This window comes from Triturus cristatus, chromosome 2_2 (assembly GCF_964204655.1).
Source record: "Triturus cristatus chromosome 2_2, aTriCri1.1, whole genome shotgun sequence".
Taxonomy (NCBI): domain Eukaryota; kingdom Metazoa; phylum Chordata; class Amphibia; order Caudata; family Salamandridae; genus Triturus; species Triturus cristatus.
The window spans coordinates 431082948-431107068 of NC_140582.1; the positions used below are offsets into that span (position 1 = coordinate 431082948).

The window sequence follows — 24121 nt, forward strand, 5'->3', positions numbered from 1 at the left end:
AAAAGTTTGCTAAGATGTAGAAGACTGGTCACTAAACTCAAAATTAGGATAGACACCTTGGTTACAGTTCGTATCAGACCTGGAGCTGGTATCCAAAGATGTCACACTTTTCAGTGGATAAAAGGAACCTGCTGATTGGTAAAAGTCTTTTCTAAGATAGGGGTAGTTTTTTTCCCTTACTCTAACACTTAATGTTCTCTTGTAATTTTTCATTCTTTCCCCCAATATTGATCTTTTCAAAATCTTTAATGGCTGCTTCTAGATTTTCAAGAGCAGTCCTAACGTTAGTGATGGGTGAGTCTCCACATTTTCTTTTCTGGGTCATCAATCTAATCTTTGAGCTGATGCACATGTTTGAGAGCTATCTCTATACTAAGGACCACCCAGGCACTGGAGAATTTATTTGAGGTGAAGCTAAAGTACGTCTTAAATTTCTAGTCTTCCATGAAGATAATTGAAATGGTTTTAACCTGAAGGCCTGCAGGTATAATGGTAGAATGTAGGCAGTCTGTGAGGAACTTCGTATGAAGCTCAATTCAGATTTTTATTTTCAAGCGTTCAAGATTTGATAAATCAGTGCCTTTTGAATTTGTATTCGCTGGGCCCTCCATCCCTAAAAGAAAGGGGACATTAGCAATTCTGGTGGTGATGGTTGTTTAATTTAGTTAGCATGGAATGTCCTGCCAGGCAATAGTCAAAAGTTAATGAGAATTGGATCTAAGGGGATGTGTAGCCCAGTGTTCAGCACAAACTACAGTGATGGATTAAGACCCACTTGTTACTGGTCAGATCGTTTCTTGAAAGTCGTAAGTGACCATCAACAGAGACTCATTGCCTGAGGTCTGTGGGAATGTCCCACACGAGCAACCTAACGAGTGGTTCCCACATGAAGACTTCTTCACATTAACTTGTTCCCTTTCATGCCACTTAACTTAAAATGGTAATGTAGCTTGCTGATTGAGATACTTGTTGATGAAAGGGCAACACAATACCCGTACTTTGAAGATATTCACACATTTCTTTTAATATCATACATCCAGTTTCAAGCACTGTGAACTAGAGGAAATGGCCCTGAATGTTTGTTCAGTTAAAGTACGGGCTAGACCGAACACCCCACTGGGTCCAAAATTAGCCTATTACCCACTTAATCAATCTTCTTTCGATGAACGACGTGATGTATGGGACAGCACTCACGTATTCACATCTGTATACAGCTAGCTAATAATATGCAATTGCACCACCTCCCATATGGACTTTAGACATGGTGTTGGTAATAACGTGAAAATATAAGGTGTATAGTTTTAAGATCCAGGCCTTGTGATAGTATTCAGGCTGGCTAAATCAGTCATGAATTCTTTTATGTATTTCAACCATCTGATCTCTAAGGCGTGTTCTAACTTAAAACTGTCACTTAATACGTGTCGGTTGAATGTGGTTTTTAACGAGGTCCAGATCTGGTGCCACAGTAAGTCTGGTTGTACTTTTATTATGTCTGTAATATATGGTAGGCCCAACTCAGTTTGGCAAATATAGGTTGATGTACAGCGTGGAACAGCCAGTAAATATCTTTAAAATGTGTACTCAACCCTCTGTATTTCATTTACATCACAGTATTCCCATATCCCGGCCCCGTAGATAGCTGTACTGACACACTTAGCTTGGTAAATTTTGATCAGCTCTACTGGGGCCTCTTTCCTAGCATTTGTGAAAAATTTACTAGGGCTGTCGTCGTTCTCATAAAAAAGTTTCCTGGCTTTAATGGCCTGACAAAACGATCCCTTGTGATCAATTAAAATACCTAAATAGGGTTATGTTGTTGTGGTTTCCATTTTTTTGCTCTCTACGAAAATGTCCCTCTGCTCCCTTACGCCCCTCCCACAGTTCATTATAAAGGTTTTAGTGGTATTGATTTTTAGGTCTAAGTTTTTCATAAACTATTTTTCATAGCTATTTAGGGCCTGCTGTAGCCCTACAGCAGTTCGGGCAACAATTACAGCGTCGTCCGCCTAGAGTAGGGTAGGTATAGGGTGTTTTTGCAACTGAGGTAGGTCTCTACACCTTTCCAGCATGGCTTTCTCCAAGCCGTTGGTATTTAAACGGGAAAGGTGCCAGCACGCTGCCCTGCCTAACCCACCTCTCCACTTGGAACGACGCTGTACATCCTCTGTTGAGTCCATACCGTACCCGAGCTCTTGCATTTCTATAAAGTTCTCTAATGAAGTGAGTTAAAGGTGCCTCAACCCCCATTGCATCTAGGATGCTCCATAGTTTTTCATGACTTATGTAATCAAATGCGACAGTCAGGGCGACAAAGGCCAGGTACATTTTTCACTTTCTTGCTTTTTTTCATATTTCCCCATTAGGATGGTTAAATTGAGACCTAGTTCTATTGTACATAGACCCTCCCTAAAACCAAATTGAAGGTCTGATATTAAATTTTTGTCCTCTGCTCATTGTTGGAGCCGATTGAGGACTATGCGGCCTGCCACTTTACCCACCGAATCCAGCAAGGAAATGGGGTGGTAACATGCCAGGTTTAGTCTGTCACCTTTTTTGAAAATTGGTACCATAATGGAGTCTGACCATGATTCTATAAGTCCGATCGTGCAGCAGGCGGTTAACACTCACGTTAATAATGGACTCCATAGCTCTGTTATATTTAAAGATGTCAACAGGTACTCCGTCTGGGCCCGGAGCCTTTCCTCCCTTATAAGTGTTCAAAGCAGGTGGTACTTCTTATAGGGGGACAGCTAATTCAATTGGAAAGTCTAATGGTGGAGAACTGGGGCTTACAACACTTAAAGCTGTGCCATCCTCCTTCCTTTCCTGTCCAAAGATCTTGGAGAACTATTCCATCCAGTGTCGTTCATAGATAGCGATTTCTATAGTAGGGGTAACTTCTGTGTCAGAAAAGGGAATTTGACTACGTGCCAAAAGGCTGTACTGTCCTTGTTGACGCTTGCCTTATGTAGATCTGCCCAGGTATTGTTCTTAATTCTTCCTTGCGTGTTTTCACAGCCTGGTTATATGCCTTCCTACACTGCTTTATTTCAGTTGTATCCCTTTCTTTTTTATGTAAAGCTTGTTTTAATTCTGTATAGGCTTTCGTGCAATTACTATTGAACCACCCCTTGTTCTTTCTGTTCCCCTTTTTTAGGTCTCGCCTAGTGAATGCAGCGCAGCTGCTGCGCCGTGGCGAGACTCTATTGTCGTCGCTTTGGTTTGCGAAGGGAGAAAAACCATCTGCGCGCATCTCGCCCTTTAACTTTCCGTCCCCCCGTCGGCTCCACTGAGACAGCTTGTTTAACATCAGGATCTAGTGTGCACAGAAAAGGATTCTTTTACCAAATGGATTACTCAACTTTAAATTACCAATAACTTTATTGTAATGAAGCGGCAGTGTTATCAAAACGTCAATTGCCATATTTGTTACTGCTTCCTGGCGTAACGGGCAAGAAGCAGGGGGAAGGGTGGGGTGGTATTTAATTTGTATGAGCATTGTGCTGTTTCACGTGCCTTGTCTTTCAGTGGCTCAGCTCTGAGTTCCATTGCGGGATATTGTCACTGAACAAAGCGCCGCATCATCTCTATTCAGTTTTGAAAAACACTTCAGGAACACATGCTCCACCTGCTCTTTCCATCCCCCATGTTCAGACTGGGATGCTGACTCTTACAAACTGTTCAATTATTATGTACCGGCAGTCAGAACTGTCCTAAAGGAGTATTAGGATGTAACATGAGTGCATTTTTACATAGACATTTCTGCCCACACTAGCTGCCATATGGGTGCTTTAAAAAAAAAAAAAAATCACTCTACAGAAAACAAAAAAAAGAAAATTAAAATCCTTGTAATTTACAACGCCAATAGCTCCAACTTTCATAAATGCGAGACAGATTGCAATGCAAATGCTTGTTATTTCGGCTTTCAATGCATTCCTAATTGCTTCTGTTATTTGTGCATAGGACCCCAATACTACTTTGTGTGATGTGGATTCGTTCAAACATTTCATTATTGGTTCTAGACTTTTCTCTGCCACTGTCTTAATGATCTTGTGTGGTTCTACCTTCTCATTTTAGGAAATAACCATTAATTTTATTGATTGCCAGCCTTTGAGGGTCATAGGTCCTCTTATTATGGGGGCTACGGGTTTTTGATCTGAGTAATATGGTCACACTCAAGGGGAAATGATCGCTTATGGATTTCTGATGCGTTTTATAGCTCAATAGGCGTGGAGCAAACCTATTCGGAATTCTTATAAAATCAATGATCGAACTCCAACCTCTCCCATTGAAAGTTTGGGTAAATGGGATTGGTGGTGAACTTAATACATTTGCGAAACCCATGTCCAGAACTAATAAAATCTCATTTAGAGCATCCCCATAAGTACAGTGCGGAAAGTGGGGCAAATTGCAATTATCTTCGTCCGTAAGTCCGCATATTATATCATTATTATATGGACACAAAGCGGTATTAAAAATCCCCCCCCCCCCATTCCCTCCCACCACACAAATAGAATATTCTCTATACTGCCATTCTGGATTTCTTGTAGTGAGTATCTAAGCTGTTTGAAAATGTCCACCAGGTGTTCCTTCTGTGCGTTGTTGTAAAAATTAATCAAGACAACTGAATTTTGTTTGTCCATATTCATGGTCACAAGTTGGTATTTCGGTTCTGAGATAGTAAAGAATATTTTATTTATCTTCAAAAATTTGAGACATATACTCAGCCCTCCCTTCGGCCTCCCGTGTGTAGATGGTATGGCTGGTGTATGATAGGTCTCATAGCCCTCAATGTGTATTTCATTCGGAGACCACGTCTCTTGTAAACAACATTTTTTGAATTTCCTCACAAAATCGTGCCAGAGGTCATTAGTCCGTTTAGATCGTAGCCCCGCTATGTTCCAATATAAAATCGTAATACTATTCCCATTTTCTCTTAGCACTTTTTGTGTGTCGCTTGCTATGTCAGTGGGTGAAATAAAGTCTAGGCTCCTATCCTTGTATGTTCCTAGGCCTATCTCTGGTCTGCTTTTAGAAACATCAGCGATGCCTAATGAGTTGTCTTCTGGGGCTCCACTCTGTTTCTGTGGCCTATCTTCCTCTTCTAAGAGAACGCTTTTAGGGCTTGAGTCAATTGTTTCTAGTTCATAAATGGTTTGGGCCTGTGGATTGATAGCAGTGGCTCTGGGTGACTGATCCAGTCAGCCTATCTTATCTAGGGAGGAGAGTAATGCACAGCGATTTCCCACCGGTACTTCATATGTGTACTGATTTCTTGCCTCAGTAACCCTGCCACTACCGCCTCTGTCCAGCGCAAAAGGAGGTTGGTAAAAAAAAACAGAGGGGTAGAATATTAATACCTCCCTTATTTATAAGGTTATTCCCTGCCTTCCATAGAATGTTCCCCACTAGCTGGGGTGTTTTAAACGTTAGCACCACACAGTCACCTGGTAGGGTTTTTCGATCTTTACCAACCCACTTAACCCTATGGACCATCTTGAACTCCATGAAAAGTTGTTCCATGAACCAACCTTTGCGCTTAACCAATGGAGTGCCTTATTTCTTAGGGTTTCCCAGGATTCACTATCATCAGCCCTAAGCCTAGGGACATTTGCAAGTTCTACTGTGTATGGTGTGACTGCAGGTGGTAAATCTAAATAGGGTGGTGTGAGAAAGTGCCATCTTTCTTGCTTGGTATGCCCCCACTTTTTGCTAAATTGCTGACTGTACTTTGACTGAGTGTACCCTGGACTCCTGCCAATCAGGTGCCCAGGGCCTATGTTCCTTCCTTAAAACACAAAAACTCCAAATTGGCAAACCCTGGCCACATGTCAGCCCCTGGTAAATGGTACCCTAGGTACCCAGGGCCTTGTGACCAGGGAAGGCCCCTAAGGGCTGCAGCACTCATTGTGCCACCCTTAGAGGCCCTGTACCCTTACACACACACACTGCCTTTGCAGGCTGAGTGTCTGGGTGCAGGACAAAATAAAGTCGACATGGCACACATTTCTGTGGGCCATGCCAATCACCTACACTGCCAAGGCCAGTGTGGGATTTAATGTACCAAGCACCCCAGAGGGCATCTTAGAGATGCCCCCTTACAACTAACCTACAATCCACGTCTGCTCTGAGGCTGCCCAGGCTGCCACACAGCAGACATGTTGCTGGACCCCTGGGTGGGAGAGCCCCTGCTCTCCCGGGCCTGCAACAATGCACATCCTGGGTGAGGTGATGAATCTCCTCCCCCAGGATGAGCAAAGGGAAGCTTCAAAGGCCTGCCGCCTCTAGGAGTTTCCCCAGGCCACTGCAACCCCCCACTCTGGTGGGAAGCTTGGCCGTAAACACCATACAAGGACAGGGGATGTGCCAGCCTGCCCACCCCACCTCTCAGGTGGGGGAGGCGAGGTGAAGCACATATCCGGGCTCTCGCCATCTTGAAGATGGGAGGCCCTACCCGATCAGGATTAGGCTACTGCCCCCCTCCCACAGGAGAGAGGCAGGATAGGGGGTGTACCCACCCCAGGACAAGGACCCATTGGTCCCTGGCCTTCACCTACCTGTAACGCCCCTAAATCTAGTATTTAGGGGCACCCTGAACCTTCCTTCCCCAGATTCCAGATTCCGAAACTACAAGAAGAGCGAGAAGAAAAGAAGACCTGCCCTGCAGCTGCGAAGGAGAGGGAGACTCCAACTGCTTTGGCCCCAGCCCTACCGGCCAGTCGACCTCGGACTTGCTCCTGCTCCAAACCCGGCATCTCTTGTGGCCAGCAACCTCCGAAACCCCGGAGGACCTGGCTACCTTTGAACTCTGATCCCCTGGGACTCCCATGAGTAGAGGCTCTACTCAGAACCTACCTTTCACCCCTGGCAGCAGCCCGGAACCGCGATCCCAGCCCACTCTGCACCCGCCAAGCCTGGCCGGTGCCGGAGTGAACTAAACCCACGAGGACGACCCCATGGCGACTGTGACCCCGAGTCCGGCACCCAAGGACCCCCCTCGACAATCCTGAAGAAGCCTGCAGCCTCAGAACAGAGTACCACCCCAACCGCGATCAACAGAGGGTAAGATTTTCCGACACCAAAAGGCACCCCTGCACCCGGCGCCCCACGGCCCTCTGTGTCCAATCCCGGGGTACCTACCTATCCTCCAACTACCCAACTTACCTCTCGAAGTGGTGGTGGCACCTGAAGAGTCCTCGTCCCCGAGCCTGCAGTCTTTTTCCAAGCCCGGAGATTTCTCATAGAAATCAATTTAGCGCCCGACGACTCAAAAGCACCCTGCACCCAGCCGCCCGAGTGGCCCTGGCCGTGAAAACTCTACTCTGACCTACTTCCCCACTTGCCCTGAGTAAGTGACCAGGAGCCCAGCTCCCACAGCCGCGTGGCTTGCCAGACAGCAGCCACCAACCCAGGCCCCCCTATCCCTCATAGCCGCCGCCCTAGAGTCGCTGAGGGTGAAACAACTATACCTACCTGACCCTGGGAGACCCCTGAGTCTGTGCCCAGAATCTAACACTGCCAGTCGAGTACTTACCCTTAAACCGCAAACTCTATTTTCCTCATAGGATAACATTGGCTGGCTTTTTCCTGAAATTTCTTCTAAGTGTGGACTTTTCAAATCTTCAAATAATCACCAAAAATCAGCCGAGTGACAAAAACGAATTTACTCACCTGCTCTTAGGTGAGCTCCCAGTGCTGGATCTTGGTGCCCAGCACTGACTCTGAAAAGTACCCACAACTATACTTACCTTTAACTCATTTTTCTTCCATAGGAAACCATTGACTGTTTTTCTGTGAAAGTGTTGATTTCTGCAATTTCTAAATATTCTTCAAAAATCGTATAACATCTGAAAACGTAATTACTTACCTGTTTTGGATAAAGGTCCCAGTACTGAGTCTAGGCACCCAGTACTGGATTACAAAAGTAACGATAACCTACTGTACCTGTAACCTACATTTTCTTCCATAGGGAATCATTGATTGTTTACTCTGAAATATTTTCTAAGTGCTAACTTTTAAAATAGCTAAATATTAGTTAAAAATCATTACAGTACCAAAGTCGACTTTCAACAGCTGATTCTGAGAACTGACCCAGGACTGGATCTAGGATCCAGGCCTGGAATTACAAAAGTAATCTATAAAGTAATCTGTTGCATATAATTTGAATTTATCATTGAGCTCAATGTATTGTGTTTAGAAATAGTTGCCTACTGCAACTACTTGTAACTGTTTACTAAAAAGTCTATTGCATATACAAAAGTATTTTTATGAAACATCTCCTGTCGAGAAAGTATATTTTAATTCCAAGTGTTGGTTCTAAAATAAAACAAGCATATATTTTTTATATACAAACCATTGGCCTAGAATTCAGTTATTGAGTGTGTGGAACTATTTGCTGACTGAGTGTGTACAACAAATGCTTTACACTGTCCTCTGATACGGCCTTACTGCTCGACCAGGCTACCACTTTGGAGAGTAAGGTTATATCTAACTTTAACATCTGTTAAACCCTTGGGGTCTGTGGACTCTGTACACCCTGTACCTATTAAGGAACAGTATATACAGAGCCACTTTCTCACAGATGGTTCGGTGAAAGTAGTCTTAACAAATAAAGGCGCTTTATGTTGGTGGCAAGGGCTCTGGTTGGAACAGTATTCTTGTGTAACTGATCCCTTGTTCCCCCTATTTTGCGTTATTTTTGGTTATTGGCCAGTTGTGTGAAGTGTGGGAGTGCATGTGGGAGGTGGGCAGTCAAGTTGGTGAGGTTTGATCGTATTGAGCCTTATGGCTTCTCTATCGTGATTAACCTGGCGTTGATCGCTCCGTAGGTCTGTGCTCCTCCATGTTTCAGATTTACCATTACCCTCTTGCCTGTGATGTTAATTGTGTGTTTAACAGATTCCTCTCTAGCTAAAAAATTTGTCAGGCGTACCTCTATCTTGTCTACTCTTTCCTCGATTTTGGCTAGTGAGTCTCTCAGAAAAAGGTCAAACTTTTGAACTAAGGTAGTTAAATTCCTTAGATCAATGTCCCGGATATTCATTTTTGCCTTATCTCTCTACTATGCTTTTCAAGGTGCCTTTTTTGCTCCAGGTGCTGTTTTACCAGGTTTAGCCGTTTTGCCCATGTTCGTCGCAATGGAATTGGTAGTTAGTGTGTTGTCTCCCCCTCTTCGAATGCCTCAGATCTTTTATCTGTATATGTCGGATATTTTTGCTGCTTTTGTGGGGGTCGTGTTAAGGAATCATTATCACCGAGTATTATTTGATCTGTTATAATTTAGATACAACCGTTCTGGGGTACGATGTTGTGTGGACCCTCACCGGTAGAGCTTACCTCTCCTACGTTTGCCCCTACATTTGAATTATGTGGCCCTTCATTCGTGCCTACCGTGCCTGACACTAATGACAATTCTACTGAAGATATCTGCTTCTCTATTGCCCCCATTGCCCCTGTCAGGTAACTCAATAATGTTTGCTTAGTATCACCTGGGGCCTTTTTTAGATGCGGAGGCTGAGCGGTTACCGCCTTTCTTTTCCCCATTCTATCTGTTATCTGTTTATCAGACCACCTGACACCAGGCAGATATTCGTGTGGGGGGCAGTGTAAGATAGGCTGGATAGGCGATTTAGGACCCCTTGTCACATGTAATACTCAGACCATAACGATGATTACTTTTACTGTATAAAACTTCTTTTGAGAAACAGTACCTTAATGCCCTAAAGTTTGACACTCTCCGTGTGGTCGTTACTATGTTCGACTGTTCAATCCACGGGGCCAAGAGAGTGGGCCCAGCCCGGGGTCAGACGGGCCCGTTTTGGCCCACTTTTTGCCCTGGGCTGCGTCCCACGCAGCAGGATCCCTCTCGGTGCTTTGTAGCGCTCCTGTGCCCGTGACTCCTCGCTCGGAACGGGGACCGGCAGGGACCAGCTGGAAAGTTCAGTGGTGAAAGTAGTCAACAAGGGCTAGTTATTCACATTGGAGTGTTAGTCTGTCTAAATATCCACACACACTTGGCATATGAGCAAATCACAGCTGGATGAATACCCACTGACGAAGCGCAGGCAACCATTAAATCTAATTTGTTTTAGAGCCTGAATGTTTGTGTGTGAACAGTTTCACAGAGAATGCTTTCCAGCATTAAAGAAATACCACTTAACATAGAAATAATAGTAGTTTAGCCCATCATTTTCCCTTAAAGCAAGGGGCATCTATCTCTTTGAATGGGAACAGACAGAGCACGTCTCTCAACATTGTATATAAACTTAGCCCATGCATGGCATGCTTGTGCCCAAATCCTACACCTGGTAGTTCTGTCTGCCTCATCAATTGTGTTTTGCAAAGCCAGGATCAAGCACATACACTAATTCAGAGAACCAAAAATGTGGCTCGTAGGAATTACAAAAATGTAATTAACAGTTCGAGGCATATGAGCTGCAGATTGTACACTTAGCATAGATCGCCATCTGGTGTTGGGCCCGGATGTTTGCAGTTTGTTTTTCTTCTTGGACAGTCTTTGGAAGTCACGAGTTGGGTGACTCCTCCTTCGGTCCGTACTGCGCATGGGCTTCGGCTCCATCCTCAGATTGTTTTTTTCCGCCATCGGGCTCGGATGTGATACTTCGTGCTCCGGCTTCGAACTTCTACGGTTCCAGCCTCGACGGAAAATCCTCGTTTCTTCGAGTTTTCTTCATCATCTCTCGAAGCGGCACTTTCTCCATCCCGTACATCGGCACCGGCCTTCGGGCCCTCCTCGACTCCGGTCCCGGCTGATGGAAAGGACTCCGTTCAAAAAGTGCCCAAAATGTGGGTCTAAATTTCCCCACACCGACCTCCATCAGGTGTGTAACCTTTGCCTCTCTCCAGAAGACGAGGCTAGAGACTGCCCCGCCTGTAAGTCTTTTCGATCAAAGAAGACCATCCGGGATCGAAGAGCTCGACGCACCATGGCGCACTCATCCTCCGCAGCCCCACCGGACATCTTCGGAGACGGCGCCGAAGCTTCGGGGCAACTACACACCGAGCAGGAGGACGACGTCGTCAGCGCTTCCGAGGCTGACGACTCCGACGTGGAGGACATCACACCGGCGCAGCGGGTCGTGAGTACTGTACCCCCTCCCACCCCCGCGCCCAAAACGAAAGACTCAGGTTACACCCTCGCCTGCAGGCCCGGGTAAAACCAAGCACAAAGCTTCTATCACCCCACCTTCGGGCCCGGTGTCGAAGCCAAAAAAATCTCACGGCAGCTCGGGCTCGAGCCAGCCGACGCCTGGTGCCGAAAAACAGCATCCGGCACCGAAGAAACCAATACCCAGCTCGACTCCGAAGCCACCGGTGCCAAAGCCTGGACTCTCGGTGCCGACCAAACACAAGCAAAAATCTGTCGGCACCGACGCTCCGGCGCCGAAAACTCCTTCGACGCCGAAAACACCGGAGGCACCAAAAAAAGGCACAGAAACCATCGAAGCCCTCGGCTCCGAAGCCATCGGCGCCAGCGGATGATTCAACGCCACTGGCCCTATTTACACCAGACCCTTTGCAAAAGACTCTGTCTAAAGATCCAAAGACTGGGCTATTGACTTTACTTGTCAAGAAACGACGCCTTGACACTCCGGCTCCTCCTCCACCACCCAAACGGAAGGACTCTGCTACTTCTCCCCTCAGAGTGCCCTCCCCACTACCGCCTCCTCCACCCCCTCCCCCTCCCAGGTCTCCGCCACTCTTACCTCATCGCTCCCCGACCCCGTCCCCAGATCCGGATTACGGGGATCCTGATTATGACCCGGAGGACGCCCCAATGGACCCCACTCCACCGGGGACCCCTGACCCATGGGAAGACTATCACAACCCTGACATACCTGATATGCCTCAAGACGACCTATACCCATCTAGGCCATCTCCCCCAGAGGACTCCTTAGGGTTCCATCACTTAGTGCAGAGAGCAGCACACTACCATGGGGTGGACATGCACAGCGAACCAGTGGAAGACGATTTCCTACTGGATACATTCGACATTCAGGACAAAGCCACGTCTATTTTGCCCATGCTTAAGGGTGTCACCAAGCATGCTACAGAGGTGTTCAAAGACCCTGTCAGGGCCAGGGTACTGAACCCTAGAATAGAGAAAAAGTACAAGGCGGCACCCACAGACCCTGCATACATTAAGGGCCCTGCTCCCTTAGATTCCCTAGTTGTCTCCACAGCTAGAAAGCGGGCTAACTCCCAGTCCTCAGGAGAAGCCCCACCGCCAGACAAGGAATCAAAACTTTTAGACGCGTCTGGCAAACGCACCGCCTCCCAAGCTGCAAACATGTGGCGCATTGCAAATACACAAGCACTGCTTGCGCGCTATGACAGAGCACACTACGACGAACTTGAGGCTCTTATGCAGCACCTTCCAGAAAACACAAGCGCAAGGCTCATGACCTGATACAGGAGGGTAAACTAATTACAAACACCTCCATTAAGTGTGCCCTCGATGCAGCCGACACCGTATCTAAAGCCATAAATACCAGTGTCCTGCTTCGTCGCCATGCCTGGCTCAGGATCTCTGGGTTCAAGCCTGAAGTCCAGGCGTCCATACTCAATCACCCCTTTGACCAACAAACTCTCTTTGGGCCAAAGGTGGACGAAGCGTTGGAAAAGATAAAAAAGGACACAGACACAGACACAGCAAAGTCTATGGGGGCACTCCAAACGCAAGCCTCTAAACGTTCCTTTCGACGCTCATCCTTTCGTGGCACAGGCAGAGGCTTCTCCACCGATAACGCCTCTACCTCCTACAAGTCCCCTCCTCAAAATACCTTTTCAAAGGGCAATCAAAGGGGTGGTTACAGAGGCAACAACAATAAGGGCAGGGGCAAAACCAACAACACCCGTTCTGCCACCCCACCCGCACAATGACTTCCCTCCGCTCCCCCCAGACCATCCCACTCCGGTCGGGGGCAGGCTACAAAACTTTATCCACACATGGGAGTCCATAACATCGGACAAATGGGTGACCCAAATCATTCGGTCAGGGTACTGTCTCGAGCTAACATCTACCCCACCCAATATCCCACCAAGGCACCGTCCAATGTCTCAAGAACATTCCACACTGCTCAAACAAGAGGTACTCTCACTCCTCCAAAAACACGCTATAGAGCAGGTCCCCGTCAATCAACAAAATCTAGGGGTCTACTCCCTATATTTCTTAATACCAAAGAAAGACGGGACCCTCAGACCCATTCTGGACCTCCGGCCTCTAAATGCCTACATACATTCAGACCATTTCCACATGGTCACCCTACAACAAGTCCTACCGCTCCTCTGTCAGGGAGACTTTCTCACTACCTTGGATCTGAAAGACGCATACTTTCACATTCCAATACACCCCTCTCACAGGGAGTACCTCAGGTTCGTGGTGGACGGGCAGCATTACCAATTCACGGTTCTCCCCTTCGGGGTCACCACCGCACCACGGGTGTTTACCAAATGCCTAGCAGTTGTAGCAGCACACCTCAGGCGTCAACAGATTCACGTCTTCCCTTACTTAGACGACTGGCTCATAAAAGCCGCGTCCTACCACCAGTGTGTGCAACATACAAACAGCACCATTCAACTGCTCCACCAGCTAGGCTTCACGGTGAACTACCAAAAGTCCCACCTCATACCATCTCACACAAAGCAATATCTCGGGGCCACCATAGACACCTCCAAGGGTATTGCCTATCCAAACTCAGCCAGAATCGCAAGCATTCAAGCCTTACGCAAAACATTCCTTCCTCAACATTCTCTTCCAGCAAGAGTATTTATGAAGCTCATAGGAATGATGGCGTCTTGCATTTTCATAGTGCCCCATGCAAGACTCCACATGCGTCCACTTCAAGAGTGCCTAGCACAGCAGTGGAACCAGGCCCAGGGTCAGCTGACGGATCTGGTGTTGGTGGACGGCCGCACACATCACTCTCTGCAGTGGTGGAACACCACAAACCTTTCCAAAGGGCGGCCGTTCCTGGACCCGGTTCCTCAGGTGATTCTAACAGCGGACGCATCGCTCTCCGGCTGGGGAGCGCACCTCCTACACCTCACAATGCAAGGTCTATGGACGCCACAGCAAAAATCGCTCCACATCAACCATCTGGAGCTCTTGGCGATCTTTCTAGCCCTAAAATCTTTCCAAAAACAGATTTCAGGCAAAGCAGTCCTCATTCGCACAGACAACATGACTGCAATGTATTATATCCAAAAACAGGGGGGGGAGACACTCCCCAGCTCTCCCGCTTAGCCCAGAGCATATGGAGATTGGCAATTCCCCAAAACATCTTTCTCCTGGCACAGCACGTTCCAGGCGTACAAAACACCATGGCAGATCTGCTCAGCAGACAAACGCAACAACTACACGAATGGGAACTGCATCCACAAGTTCTTCACCCATTCTTCCAACAGTGGGGGCATCCTCAGATAGACCTCTTCGCCACCCACGAAAACAAAAAATGCCCAAGCTTCGCCGCCAGATACCCACACCCATTGTCCAAGGGCAATGCGATATGGATGAACTGGTCAGGCAGATTTGCATACGCCTTTCCACCTCTCCCACTAATTCCATTAGTGGTAAGGAAGCTACAACAGCACTCCCTCACACTCATTCTAGTAGCTCCAACGTGGGCCAGGCAGCCGTGGTACACCACACTACTACAGCTATCGGTGGTACCACATCAAAAACTGCACCTGTCCCCATGCCTCCTAACCCAGAACCATGGAGAAATCAGGCACCCGGACCCAGCTGAGCTCAACCTTGCGATCTGGCTCCTGAAATCTTAGAATTTGGCTACCTTAACCTTCCCCCTGATTGCATGAACATCATCATGGAAGCCAGACGTCCTACCACTAGAGCATGCTATGCCGCAAAGTGGAAAAGATTTGCGATTTACTGCCGTAACAACACAATCAACCCTTTAGATGCATCCATACAGCACATCATATGCTATCTGCTCCATCTTCACAGGTGTAACCTGGCATATTCATCCATACGCCTACACCTGGCAGCGATCGCTGCTTATCTACAAAACAGACAGCATTTATCACTGTTCAGAGTGCCCGCCATTAAAGCCTTTATGGAAGGCCTTAAACGAGTAATTCCTCCCAGGGCACCACCTTCCCCCTGTATCGAATCTAAATGTAGTTCTTACACGGCTAATGGGTCCGCCCTTCGAACCAATGCACAAATGTGAGCTACAGTTTCTCACCTGGAAAACAGCTTTTCTCGTAGCTATCACTTCCCTTAGAAGGGTTGGTGAAATACAAGCGTTCACTATACAGGAACCCTTCCTACAAATACATCACAGCAAGGTCATACTTCGTACAAATCCGAAGTTTCTGCCCAAGGTCATTTCCCCCTTCCATCTCAATCAATCGGTGGAATTACCGGTCTTCTTCTCGCAACCTCAATCTGTTGCAGAGAGGGCTTTACACACACTTGATGTTAAAAGGGCTTTGCTGTATTACATACAAAGAACGCAACCTTTCAGGAAGACTAAACAATTGTTCGTCTCCTTCTCTCCACCACATAAAGGCAACCCCATCTCTGAATCAGGGATAGCTAGGTGGATTGTAAAGTGCATACAAATTTGCTATCAAAAGGCAAAAAGAACATTATCTGTTCCACCCAAAGCCCACTCTACTAGAAAGTTAGGGGCTTCTATGGCTTTTCTAGGGAACATACCCTTAGATGACATCTGCAAAGCAGCCACATGGTCAACACCGCACACCTTCACAAAACATTACTGTGTAGATGTGCATTCCAAGCAGCAAGCTAGTGTGGGCCAGGCTGTACTAAAGACACTTTTTCAAACCACTGCAACGGATACCGGTGGTCGCCGCTAAGGTTGGGTACTGCTATATAATCTATGCTAAGTGTATAATCTGCAGCTCATATGCCTCGAACGGAATATGCTACTTACCAGTATGCATCTGTTCTTGGCATGTAGAGCTGCAGAGTTGTACACGCCCACCCGCCTCCCCGGCTACCTGTATCCGTTCCAGTCCATCTTATTTAGATACAACACACATGGGTTTCTCACTGTTATTACTACGCTCCATCATTTCCCTGTTGGCGAAAAACAATCTGAGGATGGAGCCGAAGCCCATGCGCAGTACGGACCGAAGGAGGAGTCACCCAACTCGTGACTTCCAAAGACTGTCCAAGAAGAAAAACAAACTGCAAACATCCGGGCCCAACACCAGATGGCGATCTATGCTAAGTGTACAACTCTGCAGCTCTACATGCCAAGAACAGATGCATACTGGTAAGTAGCATATTCCTTGTGAACAACTTGTGTTTACAATCCACTGCTGCTCCTTGCCAAGCATACGGATAATTTTCAAAACATAACAAGCATTGGCATAGCCAATAGGTCTCGCCTTTATTACCGTATTAGTGTTTAGCCATGCAACAGTTGCATAACTAAATACTTATAAGGTCCCAAAAGCGAGACCTATTGGCTATGCCGTTCGTCCGTGAAAGTGATTGCGATCAAACATCAAAGCGGCCGTGCGGCTGCGAAAGTGAAAGTAATCGCGGTAAAGCGCGGCGCGCGTGCCCGCGCACATGCCCTGTAGCTCTAGGCTGGCCTGATAGCGCTTTTTGGAGCCCTCTCAAGAAGTCTCGCCAGACCAGCGCATGCGCTGGGTCAGGCGAGACCTAAAAACGAGAGAAGTGGTGTAGATGGCTTGAAAGTGGTCATTCAACACGGTCTGTATACAGGCAACACATGACTGTCTTGAGCATATCAATAGTGATGCTTTGAAAAAGCCAGGGATACAAGCTTGAGCTTCATCTGCTGAAACCCATTTGACTTCCCTTATTAGTGAAGATCCCTGAAAGGTATCGCACCTCAACATATAAATTCGGTTGTTTCCTAAAATGGAGCTTTTAATTATTTTCCCTAAAGCCTACATAAGTAAAGTCTATCCAAAGATCAAAACATTGTGTGCTTTTGAGGCAAAACATTTGAAAATAATCCCATTATTGTAAAATTGGATTAAAGAAAAGATCAAAAGAGATGGTTTGGTTCATCCAAAAATGAGAAAAACAGTAAGTAGAAAACTAAGGAAGCATCTGAACAGTCATGTCAGCTTCTCCTAAATTGGATTTAGAGAACTGTTTTCCAGATTGCCACTTAAGTTTCATTTGAATTCACTATATGAAAACACCCACAGAGGAGTTAAACAGAATTCCGATTTTAGTCCTGGATTTTCTTTTAGATCTTACTGACTGTAAGGCTCAGGCACCAAAGGGGCGAATGAGCCTGAATGTGCTGTACTAAAAGCATGGTTTTCCTTGACGCACTATCCTGAAACTAGTGGTCCACGAAAATTTGTGAAATGGGGGCCCTTTTCTTAATAGTTAATAAAGCCATGAGGACATTCCAGAATGCGGAGTGTCGAATTCTTTTTTTTATTTTATTTTTATTTCAGAGAAGATATTGACTACACATTACATTTTCAATAGAATTTACAGCTTTTGTCCAGAAAATCGCAGTTTTGATTTTTGTTTCAGACTTATGGCAAAAAGAAAAAACAGGGAAAGACTGCAATAACTATTTACGACCGACATCATTGAGGCTCGAAGGAGAAAGGAATAAAGTGCATAGTGATGGGATTAGATAAGGGGGTGGGGGGGGGGGGAAATAAACCTACTCATAATGCCCCTTAACCATCTCCCTCCCCTGTTACCCACTTAGATAGAGGGCTCCAAAGTTTCATACCCCATTTCCTGGCCTGACGGCCCTTACAGTCATATAAGGCTGATTCAAGTTTATATATGGCTATAAATCTGGCTAGGTATTAATGGAAAAATGGGGGCAGTGAGTCTTTCCATCTAGTCGCGATAAGTAACCTAATTATTGTTACCGAAATGAATAAGATGCAAGATTGAACCTGGTCCAATCCGACGTTGCTATCATATCCCAACATCATAAGTGTAGGGGTCATTACTGCCCTTTTACAAAACATCTTCTCCCAGAGCTTAACTACCTCCGCTTTAAACAGATCGAGTCGTGGGCAGCCAAAAAACATATGGATCTCCGCTGCTGGTCCCCTCCCACATCTGGGCATTTGTCATCCTCCCTTTTCCCCCATTTAAATAGATTGTAAGGAGTAAAATACAAACTATAGATTGTTTTGTAGTGTTGAGACTTTAGATTGGATGAGAGGAGCGTTTTTCTTGCCAGCAATAAGGACATATCTATATCTACATCATTATTTTCTAATTTATCAGCGGATTTAGCCTCTAGTTTCTCGACATCATCTAGGGCAGCCCCTGTAAATATACTATACAAAAACTTAAGCTTACACATTGGCTTCTTGAGGGTCTCGAATAGTGTGATTTTACTACTAGATGTTACTTGTTGTTGTTTACCCAGAAATCCCCTTACTTGGAGGTATTTAAGATCGTGCCCACCCGGTATTCCATATTTCCTTTGTAACTCAAAGAAAGAACAAAGTCCGCCGTTAGCCTGAATATCCCCTACTACCTTTACACCGAAGTGCTCCCATTACCTCCCTATGACATCATAGAGCCCGGGGGAGCATAACAAAGACCTCCAGATAGGTGTGTATCTAGTATATTTCTCAATTTTCATAAATTTCTGTATTTTGCCCCATGTTCTCCAAGCGGAGTATCGAATTCCAGTGTTGTGTAAATGCCATTCCAATGTTTCACCTCATTTTATTTTAAATTCAATTTTTACTGTTGACACAGTACTTTTTTTCTTTAATTTTTACAGGAAGGAACCTCTGCTGTAGAAAATCTGAATGAAATGCAGTGTATGTGGTTCCAGACAGAGTGTGCCCAAGCTTACAAATCTATGAATAAATTTGGAGATGCACTTAAAAAATGCCATGAAATTGAGAGAGTATGTATCCAATTGAATCTTTTAAATCAAGGAACATTCCTTTCTTTCACTACTGCTATGTATTCTTATAAACACAATGCATGTGTTATAGTCATAGTGAGTTCTATTGCTTAATTGAATTATCTGAAAATAATTGCTTGTATTTTATACTTTAACATTGCTTCATTGGCTAAGATGAAGAATTTGTACGATAGAAATGTAACTTATTTCTTGTATTGTCAGTTTAGGATTTATAGATAGTGTGATTTTTCTTTTGTGTTTTTGTTTGTTGTTCCCTTCATTCTTCAGTCCTTCTGGTGTAAGGATTGTCCCTGGTGCATTCAAGGGAAATGATTTTGCACTGCAAAAACTATAGGAGAAAGCATTTAGAGGCCACTTCTGGTTCGTCTTCCTTTACCATACTTCTCACATTATGCTTTGTAAGGAACTTCCTTCACAACACAAGGACTTATTCCACATAATTTTTAATGTTTTGTACTAGGAATTATTTTTCTTTGATACCTTAAATTAAAATGGAGCTTGTTCCAATTACAGTTCTCAGCAGATCTGCCAGTGTCTAACTGCAATGCCTGGGATCTTAACACCTTTCACTTGACGGTACTCTGACTTCTCTTTCCAGCTGTGAATAGTACACTCCTTCTAGCCTTCAATGTTGGACGAAGTGGTATAGACATCAGAATGGCCCACATAAGTTTACATTTGTTTTGGAAGACCTGCTGTTCACTCTCTCTGAATACCTCACTAAGTAGATTGTCAACCTTTTGCCCAACAGTATGGGGTGGTCGACTTGTAATGCTGACATGCACCAGCATACATAGCAATGCTGCTGTGAGATGCTGTACAGCACTGAGAGTTTCCCAATTTGTTGTGAAGACTTGAATCTATCAGAGATAACTAGGAGCTTAGAGGGTCGAACTTGATGTTGCTACAGTGTACCATCACATTTCAGATTACCTATCTCATTCTGAGAACACATTCCAAGATGTGCCACTTGAATGGTTAGATATGCAGTGTAAGTCTGAAAAACCATCTGATCTGCTTTTTTGAAACATTTGCACCAATAAGGTGTTTATGTTCACAGCTTTGGCAATTCTTTGATTTGTATGCTTAGGCCTGGCTTCACCCTTGAAATTGAGTGGCTTGTTACCATCATTGTGTCAATATCCTGTAGCATGTGTGGCAGTCGATCCACATGCACTGCATACTCCTGCCATGTAGTGTTAAACATGGACTTTTAAAACTTATTTTTGTTAGATGACATTTTCTATCAAAGTCCTGTAATCACTCCATTAGTCCTCCGTGCACCAGGACAGACTCCAACTCTGATTGTCTTTTTCCGCCATAGTTTAAATGTTTCAGTGTCAGCTTCAGGACCGACAACATTATTAGACTGGACCTTCGAGGCGAGGTGATTGGTTCCAGCAATGAATGAAGACAATATCAATACAGCGTCTGATTGACTATTCATCAAACCATGTTGAGACAGTGCTTTAGAGGAAAAACAATATTGTATTCAGAATGACCGTTAGGGTAGGAAGAGATTGCTTTGCCAGTTTTGCCCTTAATTACCCTAGTCTGACCATCACTGCGTGTGCTATCGCAATTCGTCTCCCGAACGCACAGAGCCACTTGTTAAGCGCAAGGTGTTACAATGCAAGGAAACCATCCGGCATGGAAGTAAAATATGGGTACATCATGAGATGCAACACTATGGATCCCCAGTTACACCGTACAATTGGTCTCCAAAGACCTCATAGTGCTGAAGGAGAAGAACCAGGGTCTTCAGTCATCCAGTTAGCGCAATTCTGTCCTTTGCAGGCTTCTTCTGGATCCGTCGAATATAAAATCCTGGCATCCTGGGTGTCTCATAACTAATCAATTTAGGGGTGTTAAGGGGAGGGACAGATAGTAGCCCATGGGCTTCTTACCTTTAGGTCGACTACACCCACTATATGACCGCTTCTTGTGGGAACTATAAAATACTCAGACCCAGTGAACCTAATTCCACCTAAACCAAGATGGTGGAATTTTTAAGTTTTGTGTTCACATTAGGTAGCCCACCTTAGAGGTGTAACTAGCCTGATGGGGACCATGCCTCATGGCTAGCTAATTTTCCCGCCTCTCCTGTTGTTAAATGGGCCCAGGGCAGAGGGTAGCATTTCCCCTGCTCAGTGAATCCTTGGGTTGCATATCAAAGGGGTCGGAGGCCTTTGAAGCCTCCTTCCTTGACATGCTGATTGCTTAGCCATCCTGCTTGGAGGAGGTGGCAGCATTGTTTTTGCCCTCAGTGAGCTCGGGCCCTCCCCTGCAGGAGGTCAGAAACCGGTCTGTGGTGGCAGGCTGGTATACACCAGTCAGCAGTACACCATTAGTGGTTAGGTTTTCAGGGGGCACTTCTGAGGTGTCCTCTGAATGCATGTATTCATAAATCCATCACTGGAATCAGTGTGGGCTTATTAATATGAGATGTTTGATACCACACATCTCTATTTTCAGTGAAGCCATCATGTAGCTAGGGAACTCGTAATTACCAATGTCAAGCATATTTACTTAAAATGGTTTCCCTTTAAAATTGTAATATCTAAGAATCGATTTAGACATTGCAGGGGCATATCTGCTCATGCCGATATGTCCACACATATAGTATAGTGCACCCTGCCTTAGGGCTGTAAGGATGACTTACCTATACTGCATGCAGTATCTTCAGGCATGGCACCCATGAGGTATGCCATATCGTGTCTTCACTTTTTTCTTCACCATGTCACGCAGCCTACAATGGGCGTGTGCTATGGGGCCCCTTGTGGTAGCACAATAAATACTGCCGCTCGTACGGATCCTCTTTAGCATCCTTGCCCTAGGTACCAAGGGTACCATTTACTTGGAACCTCCATGGGATGCTAAAGCAATTAAAGAAAAATCAAAGGTAAACACTGTAGGAAACTGGCTTTGTATATACTATACCAAAGTCAGGTATAGTGTGCACAGAGTCCAGTGGAATCCCAAAAGTAGGCAGAGGTAAAAGTAGATCATGCCTTACTCTCTATTTGTGGTAGTGTGGGCGAGAAGCAAGGCTTTATCGGAGGGTAGTGCTAAGTATTTATTGTACACACTCCAGCAAGAAATGTCTCACTCAAAGACTAAACCCAGACCAATTTGTATAAAAATATTATCTGAAAGAAACAGTTAGTTATACATTCCTTACCTTAGAATTACCCCCAGGCGTCAGACTAGATCCAGAGAATTTTTCGTCAGCAGTACCCCTGCGCGGTGAAAGGTGGCGTCGGTCGGCTCCGTGTTCGTCGTTGGCGTCGTGGTCGCTGGGGTGACGTCCGTGGCAGTACTTAGACGCTGCCCTCGTGCTCTGACGTCATTTCTTTATTTTTACACGCCAGTTAGCGCAGATCTGGAGAGAGCGGTGCCTCCAGTCACTTTTTGACTTAATCTTTTGCTACTTTTCTCGACACCGTTTTGAAGTCAATTTGCTCCTGTTGCACGAGGGATGCCCAGTTTCAAGGCTTGCGGGTCCTGCCGAAAGCTGATGTCGGTGACTGACCCGCACCATGTGTGCCTGTGGTGTTTGGATCGGGACCACGACCCCAAGTCTTGTTCCGACTGCCGGACCATGAATCCGAAGTCTTTGTGGTAGTGGACCCGAAAGCTTCTTGAGGCCTGGCAGTCTGCTCCTTTCGAGGTCCCGATCGTGCGAGAGGGACCGGTCGCGGGGCCACCATCACCACTCTTCCTCGAAGTCTTAGCACTCCTCAGATAAGTCGAAGCACAAGAAGAAGTCAAAAGCATCATCGCTCTTCGACTTCTCCCTATCCAACAGCTGATGCGACGAGGGATGCGGCTGGTGCCCCTTCGGAGGCCCCGCGTGCAGAGCCCGAAGGTCTGGCTCCGAGCTTCACTCCCATCATGGGACCCGGAGTGACCCCTGACCAGCTTCGTGCTTTTTACAAAGCGAAGCATGCCATCTTTGGGCAGCCCGACTCCGCTGGCGCGCCTTTGGCCCCCGGGGACTCGGCTTGGGGACCTACCTGTAAGAAACTGGCTCTGTATATACTACACCAAAATGAGGTATAGTGTGTATAGAGTCCAAGTGTCCCCAGAGGTAGGCAGAGTTTAAAGTTAGATAGAACCTTACTTTCTAATAGTGGTAGCTTGGTCGAGCAGTTAGGCAGTATCAGAGGACAGTGTTAAGCATTTGATGCACACGCTCAGTCAGCAAATGAATTCACACACTCAAGAACTGAACTCTATGCCAATTGTGTTTGTATACAAATATGCTGTTTATTTTTAGAACCAAGCACGCCTGGTACAGGTAAGTATTTAATACTTTTCAGTAATAAGTTACTGGATATAGAACAGTTTAAAAATAAAATAGAAATTGTACTTTGTTTGATTTACAGGGGAGAAGTAGTATGCAAATGCAGTACATTGAAATGAATAGGCTTTTTCAGTAAATTACAGTTAAGCTACTTTTTAGGTTACTTTTCTAACTCAGTGCTGGATACCTAGGTTCGAGGCATGTGGGCTGCTGAATTCATATCTGTGCATAGATCGCCGCCTAGTGTTGGGTCCGGATGTTTGCACGTTGTTGTCCTGGAAGAGTCTTCGAAGTATCCTGGGATAGGTGACTCCTCCCCTGGACTACAGTGCGCATGGGCATCCTCTCCATCCTCAGATTGTTTTTTTCCGCCATTGGGTTCGGATGTGCTTATCTTGACTCAAGTTAGGAAAAACTTTTTACAGGCCAAAAGGCCTTTAGTTCGCGTCGGTACTGTTCCCGATCGGTATCGATAGTTATTTGTTAGTTTACTAACTTCCAGAACAACTTTTTCGCATCATACCCGACCATCGACCCGACATCGACGATGGAATCGAGGACACCATTCAAGCGGTGCCCTGTATGCAATGCGAAATATCCCCATGTCGACGTCCACCCGGTGTGCAACAAATGCCTTTCGCCGGATCACGACGAGTCCACATGTATGGCCTGTGCCCGATTCCGATCCAAGAAGACTCTCGGGAATCGTCGAGCAGCGAGACTCGAAGCGCAGCAAGCGGCACCGGCCCCGACCGACATCTTCAACGCCGAGGACGAAGATGTGGAAGACGTGGAGCACCTACCCTCCAGCCCCGCTTCCGACCACGACTCCGGATCGGAAGACGTCGAAGAACAACTCTTTCACAGAGACGAAGCCGACACCGAGGTAGGAGACTAC

The 24121-nt window shown here is 45.9% G+C and overlaps 1 protein-coding gene across 2 annotated transcripts in view; it reads left to right on the forward strand.

The window, feature by feature from the left end:
• NAA15 (N-alpha-acetyltransferase 15, NatA auxiliary subunit) overlaps positions 1-24121 on the forward strand; it is a 703732-nt gene that overhangs the window by 438800 nt on the left and 240811 nt on the right. For both annotated transcript variants that reach the window (XM_085641522.1, XM_085641523.1), the window contains one exon: positions 18768-18896. In XM_085641522.1, coding sequence (XP_085497648.1) covers positions 18768-18896 — 129 coding nt within the window. The remainder of the gene's footprint in view (positions 1-18767; positions 18897-24121) is intronic.